This window comes from Fundulus heteroclitus, chromosome 21 (assembly GCF_011125445.2).
Source record: "Fundulus heteroclitus isolate FHET01 chromosome 21, MU-UCD_Fhet_4.1, whole genome shotgun sequence".
NCBI lineage: Eukaryota > Metazoa > Chordata > Actinopteri > Cyprinodontiformes > Fundulidae > Fundulus > Fundulus heteroclitus.
The window spans coordinates 41,285,172-41,296,145 of NC_046381.1; the positions used below are offsets into that span (position 1 = coordinate 41,285,172).

General features: G+C 42.0%; 1 protein-coding gene across 1 annotated transcript; it reads left to right on the plus strand.

The window, feature by feature from the left end:
- The first annotated feature begins 9,010 nt into the window (after positions 1-9,010).
- On the plus strand, positions 9,011-10,612 carry LOC105921799 (putative protein TPRXL). The gene is made up of 4 exons (XM_012857654.3): positions 9,011-9,170; positions 9,257-9,365; positions 9,562-9,636; positions 9,735-10,612. Exons 1-4 carry the CDS (start codon positions 9,104-9,106, stop codon positions 10,135-10,137), a joined length of 654 nt encoding a protein of 217 aa, XP_012713108.2. The 5' UTR covers positions 9,011-9,103; the 3' UTR covers positions 10,138-10,612.
- The last annotated feature ends 362 nt before the right edge of the window (positions 10,613-10,974 follow it).

The window sequence follows — 10,974 nt, forward strand, 5'->3', positions numbered from 1 at the left end:
GGCTAAAACCACCCTTTGGTAGGCGGGCACTAGGTCTCACTTTGCCCAATCAGCTTGGAGAGTTTTGCTGAATGTCCCTCCTTTCCCAAAATAGATTCAATGGGAGCCGACCCAGACTGATGAGATGCAGAAGGGAGAGTGCTACACATTATCAATCTGGCTGTCCATCTTACAATAGTGGTAGTTTTGAAGCATTTAGGGAGCACACAGATTGATGGGGTAAATGCCTCGGCCACCCTCTTTGGCTCAGTCATTCAGTACTATCCCTGGACTGCAATCGTGACCAGCTGCCTTCCAGGTTTGCCCCATGAAATACCTTCCTGGCATCCTCAGCTCTCACAGTAAGTAGGTTGGTTGAGCGTGGTGGTGGTGTGGCGTAGTCTATATTCCACATACTCCAAAACATGCAAAGAGATTAAACTATTATATTAAACTAGATACATTATTGTAGGAACTGTTCTTTAAGTTCATGAAGTGCTGAATGACCTGCTACACACACCTGGTGTCTCCCTCTGTAGTCTGCCTTAGATCCGGCAGTACACTTCCTTGTCACCAGATCTAAGGCCCCATCTGAATAGTTCCCAGCTGCTGCTTCCTGACCTTTCATGGGGTCAACAGTAAGAACTCTATTGTGGAGAGGAAAGGAGCTTCAGACTGCTGGGCGGATTTCAGACAGCCTTTAATGTCGACATCATTACATGAAGGGAACAGACATGGACGATCCGGGCCTAAAGCCTGCTGAAAATTAACTACAAAGTGCATACTCTCTTCTCTCCGGACATTTTCATGGATTTCCATGATGAGGGGGTTGTGCTTATAGATCATGTCACACAAAGAATTGTGGGATACCTTAAGGCTTCTTGGTGCCGTCTCGAGATTTCGAGGCAAAGTCCGGAGAGGAAGCATACAGGCTACTTTTCCTACCTCATTACTTACTGACTGCACTGTTTGGACAGCACAGATCATGGCGACTGCTGACGCACTTCCACTTTGGCTAAAGAGTCCTGACTCTATAAGGGTAATTGGACTGAGCCTAAATGCTCCTGTCTCATGCGTGCCACCTTTTCTCTTATCTCTTTCTGGAGACAACAGTCATTGATTTTGGACTGGAGCAGACCCATGCATGCAAAAAGAAAAGTTGCAAACTTTATGTAGAAAGACCCAAGCCAGGATTTGAACCCAGGACCTTCATGCTGAAATTCCACGGTGCATCCAACTGTGACACCTCGCCTCAAATCTGGACAGAAAGGCTTAAATGAGATAAAGCAGCCATAGGATCACAGTGCTAATGACATTTTTATTTCCATAGCAAATATATCAACAAAAGGGTTTTACATTTGCATGTCTGGTTTTATCAGGAATTTCTCACACCCCCACAGAGAGAAGCTCCCTATTTTTGACTCAACTTTCCAAACGAAACTTTATGAAGAAATGGCTTCCGGAGGTAACGTTTTCGGTCAGTTTCTGGAATTCCCCTGAGATCAGCGTCTCTTTCATTCACATGTTAGTTTGGGAGATGACTAAACCGGAGGAGCCGCTTCTGCTTTTCGGGCCTTTAAGTAGAGTCCGTGTCCATTCATCCGGCAGTTCAAGCTTTCTGGAGAGGAACAGAGGAACAGAGGCAACTGACCAACAAAAATTTCACTTTTCAGCATCTCTCCTCGTATTTATTGACAGTGAAAATGGCCAACTTTGGCAGCTTGTTGAAGAGCGCTGTGGTCGCCATTGTTTTGGTGGTCGCTTCTGCACATGCAGGTAAGACTTCGGTAAATTAGGAACAGGATTTTTTTTTTTTCACCGACATAACGTGGAATTATTTGAAACTTAGAGCTTTTTCCTCTCCATTTTCAGATAGATTAGCTACTTGTTGTACAAAAGTCGACAAAAATGAGATCACAGAGCCGATCTTGGGATACTTGATCCAGAAAGAAAATCATCCATGTGTCAATGCAGTCATGTAAGTATCTGGTTTTCTCTACTCTGCTCCAAGTGTGGAAAATTAGATAGTTGTTCATCATGAAACAGGATTTTTAATGAAATTCTTTTGTTTCTAATCAAAATGTTAAGATTTTTACAATTTTAGGATGCAGTCCTTCATTTGTTGATTTGATTTCTTACATTTAATTTGAGTATGCAACTTCCAATAATTGAAAATGTGCATTCTAATCCTTTCTATTTATTACCCTTGCAGCTTTCAGACAGAAACTGGTCTTTACTGCAGTTACGTAAAGTCTCCCTGGGTTCACCGCAAGATCAAAGAATTGAGGTTGGTTTAAAATTGCTGCAGAAGACTCCCAGTTTCCTCAGGTGCTCTGCTTTACCCTCCTTTAATCCGTCTTTCAACCTTTCCTCCAACAGGAGAACCAAAGCTCAGTCAAAGACCCTCTCCTCACCATCACCAGTCTCCCTCCTCTCCATCATTACATCCACCGCCTCCACTCCTTCACCCTCCACCATGCCTCCTTCCTCTTCATCGCCTTTCTTCACCACCGACTCTATGCTGTCATCTGGAGACATGTTTTCAGGAGACGATGAGGATGAGACCATGATGACCTCTACTACCTTCTGGTGAAAGGAAACCAAATCCAAGGGATTCTAGTTGGGAAACTTGAAAAACCTTAGACATATTAAATTGCTTTAGGATTTTTAATTTCTTTCATAAATTAAAGTATTTATTTGATAAATGAAAATTTGCTATGTTGACACATTAAATTATATTTATAATCTTGTGTATTTATAAACATTAGGAGTAATTTATGAAACAGTTTGGATGTGGCTGCATGTATGTTAACTCACTAATTTTTTTTGTAAAAATGTTTGAGAACTTGAAAGCTTTACCTTTGTCCTATGTTGTAAAAATCTGCAAAAATACAAACTACACTCATTAATAAAAATTTTTATGACTTTATATATTGATATCTGTTCATTTTCATTTTGTTTAATATGATTCCCTTCTCTTGATTGTAAAGAACTTTAAAACTAAAGCGACTAGTTGCTAACAAATGCAAATTATAAAAACAAAACTAGATAATTAAATTCAATGATAGAAAATGTAAAAACAAAATTAAAAAAAAAACTTATTCTGGTTGTGTTTAATTCAACTTTAATTATATAGCGGCAATTCACAACACACGTCATTTCCAAAGTCAGATTCCATCAGGTCCTCCAGGTTGGTGAGAAAGTTTCCTCTCTAAGGAAACCCAGCAGGTTGCATCAAGTCTCTCCAAGCAGCATTCACTCCTCCTGAAAGAGCGTAGAGCCACAGTGGACAGTCGTCTGCATTGTTGATGGCTTTGCAGCAATCCCTCATACTGAGCATGCATGAAGCGACAGTGGAGAGGAAAACTCCCCTTTAACAGGGAGGAGAACCTCCAGCAGAACCAGAACCAGGCTCAGTGTGAACGCTCATCTGCCTCCACCCACTGGGGCTTAGAGAAGACAGAGCAGAGACACAAAAAGCACAGAAGCTCACATTGACCCAGGAGTACTTTCTATGTTAGAGAAGACAGAGCAGAGACACAGAAAGCACAGAAGCTCACATTGACCCAGGAGTACTTTCTATGTTAGAGAAGACAGAGCAGAGACACAGAAAGCACAGAAGCTCACATTGACCCAGGAGTACTTTCTATGTTAGATGGTAATAGAGGATGATCTGCCTCCCCTGATGATGTCACAGCTAACAGAATGCCAGACCAGGTGTACCTTCTATGAAGAGAAAAATGACAGAGAACAAAAAGTTAAAAGCTGAAATAACAACAAACAATGCAAACTGGAGAGCAGTAGGAGAACTCAGCAGAGTGAGAAATAGACCCTGATGTCCTCCAGCAGCCTAAGCCAGGAGACGACCACAGATGTCATGGCATCAGGCCTGCTGTCATTTACCAACATGATGGTGCATTAGTTGGGTGTCCCGGGAGGATGGTGGAGCTTGTTAAGCCGGAGGGAACGTCACACAGTTCCAGAGACCTGTTGAAGATCTGAGAGAAGACGGGGACAGCTGTCAGCCATGTGGGAGACACGTTGTCAGGTCCTGAGCTTTCATGGTCGTCTGCCACTGAAAGAGCCTGTTTATGTCTTCCACGGAGATCTTAACTCCAGGTAGGCGGTGTGAGCGGGGGAAGCTGGTTGATGCATGGGAATGTTTGTATTTTAGCGAGATGTAGACAAGTTGGTGGGAGGTGTGAATGGCAGCTTTTCAAAACTGCAGTAGAAGCTGCTAAGGTCATCTGCCAGATAAGGTTTTCGCTCAGGGTGGGGGTGATGGGCTCCAGTAGGCAGTGATGGCAAACTCTAGCTGAGTCATTGGATGAGAAGCTGTTTTTCAGCTTCTGTAGCGTCTCCCAGCTGCCTTGATCTGCTTTGTCAGGGCCTGGCCCTCATGTCTTACGTGTGAAAGGTCTTGGTTTTCACACGTCCTAAGAAAAAGCGATGTATGACGTGAAGGTTTTAGGAAGCTCATTCAGGTCAGCGGGTGGAGCTCCAATTGCTCAGCAGTCTGTGTAGTCAAAGCTGGCCTGTAGCGTCTGCTTTGACTCATCGGTCCACTTCCTGCCAGGCTTGAAGTTGGTGCTGAAGCTGCCAGTGATCAGAGATCATCCTACAGCTTCCTCTCAGTTCTTATTCAATTCAGTTCAATTACATTTTATTTATATAGCACCAATTCATGAAACATGTCATCTCAAGGCACTTTACAAAGTTAAATTCAATAAGTTTATACAGATTGGTCAAAAATTCCCTATATAAGGGAACCAGTTGATTGCATCAAAGTCCCAACAAGCAGCATTCACTCCTGGAGAAGCGTAGAGCCACAGTGGAGAGTCGTCTGCATTGTTGATGGCTTTGCAGCAATCCCTCATACTTCATGAGCATGCATGAAGCGACAGTGGAGAGGAAAACTCCCCATTAACGGGAAGGAAAAACCTCCAGCAGATCCAGAACCAGGCTCAGTGTGAACGCTCATCTGCCTCCACCCACTGGGGGTTACAGAAGACAGAGCAGAGACACAGAAAGCTCAGAAGCTCACATTGACCCAGGAGTACTTTCTATGTTAGAGAAGACAGAGCAGAGACACAGAAAGCACAGAAGCTCACATTGACCCAGGAGTACTTTCTATGTTAGATGGTAATAGTGGATGATCTGCCTCCCCTGATGATGTCACAGACCAGGTGTACCTTCTATGAAGAAAAAAGAGAAAGAGCAAAAAGTTAAAAGCTGGAATGACAACCAGCAATGCAAAACTGGAAACCAGTAGAAATCAGCAGAGTGAGAGAAATAGGCCCCGATGTCCTCCAGCAGCCTAAGCCTATAGCAGCATAACTATAGAGATAACCCAAGATAACATGAGCCACTCTAACTATAAGCTTTGTTAAAAAGGAAAGTTTTAAGATTAGTCTTAAAAGTAGACGGGGTGTCTGCCTCACGGACCAAAACTGGGAGTTGGTTCCACAGGAGAGGAGCCTGATAGCTAAAGGATCTGCCTCCCATTCTACTTTTAGAGACTCTAGGAACCACCAGCAGACCTGCAGTCTGAGAGCGAAGTGCTCTGTTAGGAACATACGGGGTAATCAGAGCTCTGATATATGATGGAGCTTGATTATTAAGGCCTTTATACGTTAGAAGGAGAATTTTAAATTCTATTCTTGATTTAACAGGAAGCCAATGAAGGGAAGCTAAAATTGGAGAAATATGATCCCTCTTGTTGATTTTCATCAACTGAAGACTTTGAACTGCATTTTGTGGACTTCCTGATAGTAAAGAATTACAATAGTCCAGCCTTGAAGTAACAAATGCATGGACTAGTTTTTCAGCATCACTCCTGGACAGAATGTTTCTAATTTTGGCGATATTCCGGAGGTGAAAAAAAGGAAACTCTGGAAACCTGTTTAATATGGGATTTCAATGACATGTCTTGGTCAAAAATAACACCAAGATTTTTTACTTTATTACCAGAGGCCAAGTTAATGCCATCCAGATTAAGTGATTGATTAAGAAGTTTATTTTTTGAGGACTCTGGCCCAAAGATTACAACGTCTGACTTGTCAGAATTGAAATGCAGGAAATTTAAAGTCATGCCGCTTTTGATGTAATCAAGACATGACTGCAGTCGAAGTAACTGATTTGATTCATCAGGATTTATGGATAAAAATAGCTGAGTGTCATCAGCATAACAGTGGAAAATAATCCCATGCTGTCTGATAATTTTGCCAATCGGAAGCATATATATAGTAAATAGAATTGGTCCAAGGACTGAACCCTGTGGTACTCCACAGGTGACCCTAGAGTTTGAAGAAGATTATGAGACCTTTATTTAAATCTGGTCTTTTCAAGCAGTCAAACATCAAAATACAATTGTGCATAGAAGAATATGGCCCTCTTATGGTCATTTAGTACACCAGCTCTGTGTCTCAACAGAGTCTGTTAATAATGGTGGAGATGTTTTATGTTGGACCCCCCGAACCCTTTAGGTGCCTACCAGTGCGGCATGCGCGCCGCACTGGTAGGCAAAAGGCGAACACAATGGCGGACGAAAACAAAGAAAAAGACGAGTTCTCAACATATTTTTCTTCTTTAGAAAATGTATCGCAAGATCATTATAAGACTAAGTTGATAGTTGATGGTATCAGATTGCCAGATCCACACAGCAAAAGCCTGAAGGGACGGAGCGAGTCTGTGAAATGCTGGCCAAGTGTTCCGTACCGCGACATACAGCTGCCTTATAAACACGGCAGGCCAGTACAGACCAGAGAGCACGAAAGCCATGAAACCACTGGACGGCTACAATTATTTTATATCGGGACATGTTCAGACATGTTTGTGTGACATACGTAAGCGGAGTCAGACACAGACCGCGCCTCAGCAGAGAGGAAGACCCGCCACCGGTAGGTTAAAAAAAACATTGTTCACTAAGGATTATTTTGGTGTTTTCGTCTTATTAATCCTTTTTACAGACATGCCAGTGTCAGAACTCAGAACACAAGAACCCAGTATTCAAGACAAACAAACAGTTTATTGTGAACAACTGAGCGGACGGCGCCGGTGATCTCAGCGGGAACCTCTGCGGGCGGAGACAACAGGTTAGTGACCCCGTCGGTCAGGATGTGATTTAACACGAACGTGCGGGCCACTAACCTGGTCTTATGTTCAGTTCTGGTGAAGCGGTGGTCCGGGGACGGGCTAAGGTCAAAACCATGTAGGCAATCGGGATCAGGAAAATCCAAAGGGGTTGAGCAGGAGCTGATGTCCGGAATGTGGTCAATGGTCGGTAACAGGAGGTCAGAAAGCCGATAAGGTACCAAGGGATAATCCAGAGCGAAGTCGGGTCACAGTCCAGAGATCGGTACACGGGTAATCAGAGATCAAGCAGGATATCAAGTCGGGCGGGCGTCTAGAAACAGGCAAACGGATCAGGAAGGAACAGGCAAAGTCGGAGGTCAAGGAACAGAACAGGTCAGGAACAGGTAATCAGAATACAAAAAAACATTGGAATAGATCAATCGCTAGGACGAAATAAACTGGCACTGCTGTCTTGTCTGAAGGGTGAATATATACTGTCAAACGCAGGTGGAACAGGTGAACAGTAATGAGAACAGGGTGGAGTAACAACAGGTGTGAAATGGGTGAACAGACCAGGTAACAGTACCAAAATCAAGACAGCCAGAGGGTTTACATACATTGTACATGTATGTATACTATTACGAAACAAACGTTTACGTCTTAAGTATATATCCTATCTTTTTATTTATATAATTATTTAAGTAGAACAATGACTAGTGCAAAATTAAGTTGTATTTACCGGAGATGAAGTGTAGACTGCAAATTCTGTCATGGTATGATGGCTCCCACAGTCGACTGGGATTGTCTGCCTGGGTCCTTCTTCATTGAAAATATCCATTTCTTTCTTCTTTCTTCGTCCATCGGTAAACGACAGAAACATACCTCCGACGATTTGGAATGCCTCTCTGTGCAACTAGGAGCACAACAAGTCTTAGGCATTGCTTAGATTCCAAAAATAAACTAAAAGCACGCTCTAAATCACCCGTTTTGTCACGGTGGTTGGCGAAAACAGTACTGTTTTCGCCAACCACCGGGACCTGGATGTAGCTCATGACGTCACGCTTGAACTGGTCTATAGGGAAAAGGGGCGCAAGGAGGGCTGGGAAGCTTTAGCTAGACCCCAGCTGAACCAAACAGGCTAAACAATCTTTAGTCTTTTTTTATTCCCATCACCACCAATCTAGTACCAATTCCTGCTTAAACAGAAAATGCTAACAACAAAGCCAAAACAACACGGGGATGGTCTATAAAACCCTGGAAAAATGACCAGTTTGGGTCTGAAGGCTTTCTGAAGGTGTTGATGGTCCATCAAAGCAGCTGCAGAGCAGATGTGTCTAATCCGTCCTTTTACACATAATTAGCTCAGTGTGAACCATCCTGACTACTAACAGCTGATTAACTGTTGTTAATAACTATATATAGCGTTATCTGAAGGTGTTCAGATGCCATTGTTGTGACTTGTTTGTGTGTTGCTGACATGGAAAACATTGTGACTCTGCGTAGCAGTAAGTCATACCCAGGCTGGTTGCCAAACCTGTTGGGACATAAACACAATGCATGCAACTTCCGCTAAACAAGAACATTATTTCCTCACAAATATCATCTTTAATTGTTTAAACTGGTGTTTAAATCACTTAGCATCAACCTATTATTATATTATTTATAATATAATAAAGGTTAATACATGTTTATTATTTGTAACATTGTTGCTTATTGGTGTTTGTTCTTAAATTAGAAGCTTGGCATCAGTGTGACCTCTGATTTCCCAGGATTCCTCACACCCACGCAGCTAGGAATGACGCGAGACAAAAATACGTAATGTAATGTTGTTCACTGCTGAAATCATCTGAAAATGGTCATCTGAATTATTCAGATGATAAGAAAGAGAGAGAATGAAGAAAATAAGGAAGATGACTGTACTTCTGCTTTTAGGGCTTAAATATATGGTTTAGTCTGAGGGCTGTCAGTTCACTAAACTCTCTACAGGCGACTGATCGACCACAAATACTCTCTTTCCTTTTGGATCTTATATCTATCGACTGGGAAAAAAATGGTCAACTGCCTACTGAAGAGCGCGCAGGTCGCCGCAGTCGTTCTGGTTGCTTCTGCTCTTTCAAGTAAGGTCAAACTCAAACTGAAGGTGTTTTAAAGCATTTATGCATGTTTTTAATTCCTCTTTAACTTAAATATTTTTTATTCTCAGATGACAAACTGTTTACGTGCTGTAAGACAGTGAGCACAGAGGAGATAATGGAACCAATAATAAAATTTAAGGTCCAGAAGTCCAATCCTCCGTGCGTCACAGCAGTCATGTAAGTACACCACATATTTCTACACATACTGAGTCTGCTTTATACATATATAACATTTCAGCAAATGCTCGGTTTAATCTTCTGTAAAGATATTAATTTAAGATTAAAGGTATTCTCCTAAGTCTGTTGTTCTGTCCTGTGCTCATTTATAAATGAGAAAAAACAAACCCGTTCATCTGGTTGTTCTTTCCTGCAGCTTCACCACCAACAGCGGCCATTACTGTGCCCATCTCAGGGCTCCCTGGGTTCACCAGAAGATTAAAGACTTCATGTGAGTTTAAAAACCAACGACCTCCGTCACGCTTTCCAACCTCAGTCTGTCTTCAGGTTTTAAACTCGTCTTTATGTGTTTTATCATCTCTCTAACAGGAGAGCAAAAGCTCAGACGTCTGTTCCCCAGGTGGTCACTTCTTCGTCCCCGTCATCTTCATCATCCTTGCTCCTCTCCATCATGACATCCACCGTTCCCTCTTCATCATTCGACGTTTCCTCTCCTTCATCATCCACCGTTTCCTCTTCATCATCATCGGACATCTCCACATCATCATCTGACGTTTCCTCTCCTTCATCCGATGTTTCCTCTTCATCATCATCGGACGTCTCCACATCATCATCTGACGTTTCCTCTCCTTCATCCGATGTTTCCTCTTCATCATCCGACGTTTCCTCTGCTTCATCACCCACCCTACAGACTTCTTCATCGTCTTCGTCTTTCTTCTCTTCTTCCTCAACAATCACACCAAGCGAGACGCCTGGAACCATGAACCAGTAGAGGCGCATCTCCTCCACCAGCAGCTAAATTAATATATTCGTCTCTATTCTACTGCAAACTAAAGTCAGGAAAACATAAAGGAAAGAATTGAGCTACATCATAATTTAAGTTAAATATTTAGTTTCTTTCAATGTTGTTTGAATCATTTTTTTGTAAACTGCTGTCAGTTAATTTATATTTATATACAACGTTACGGTGTCATAAATACTAAACGTGCAGAAGTTGTCTGGAACAAAAGGTTTTAAGCTATTTAACTTATTGGAGGCATTTTCACTTTAATGTAAAGTTTCACAGAGATAAGAGCTTTAGAAATAAACGTCTGTCTGAGTTTATGTTAATGAATGTTTTATTTATTCATCTTGGATAACTTTCTGTCTGCAAACACAAAAAAACAAAAACAAATAAAGTTTGAGCTGCTGAGTTTATTGAACTGTGTATGTAATAAAAAACTTTGGATATCATCTGTTAAACTTCAGACAGCCTCCTGTTTATTAGTCCTGGTGATACACATTTAAAATAAAAAAAAAATGTATATTTACTCTTTAGGCCAGTAAGGAGTCTTTAATTCAGGTGTTTACATCTACATACATTAAATGATTTGGTAAAGCCCAGTGATGTCATGGCTTTATAAAGTTCTGATTGGTTAATTCAAACATTTGGGTTAACTGGAGGCTCGTTGCTTCTTTGTAGAAAAACATAAAGACAATAAGGACCTCGGTGAATGTCAAAGCTCCGTCTCAGAGAAACGTTTGGACAGCAGAGCTGAACAGGTTTGCGTGAAACCGGACCCAGTTACACCAGAAATGAAGAAGGGACAGGCCAAGACTGCAACTAATT

What these genes read in the sequence shown, in the direction of transcription:
- LOC105921799 (XM_012857654.3), top strand. Translation starts at nt 9,104, where the DNA reads ATGGTCAACTGCCTACTGAAGAGCGCGCAGGTCGCCGCAGTCGTTCTG. An exon ending in CCGTGCGTCACAGCAGTCAT is followed by an intron (nt 9,366 to 9,561) that starts GTAAGTACACCA and finishes TCTTTCCTGCAG; the next exon opens with CTTCACCACCAACAGCGGCC. An exon ending in CAGAAGATTAAAGACTTCAT is followed by an intron (nt 9,637 to 9,734) that starts GTGAGTTTAAAA and finishes TCTCTCTAACAG; the next exon opens with GAGAGCAAAAGCTCAGACGT.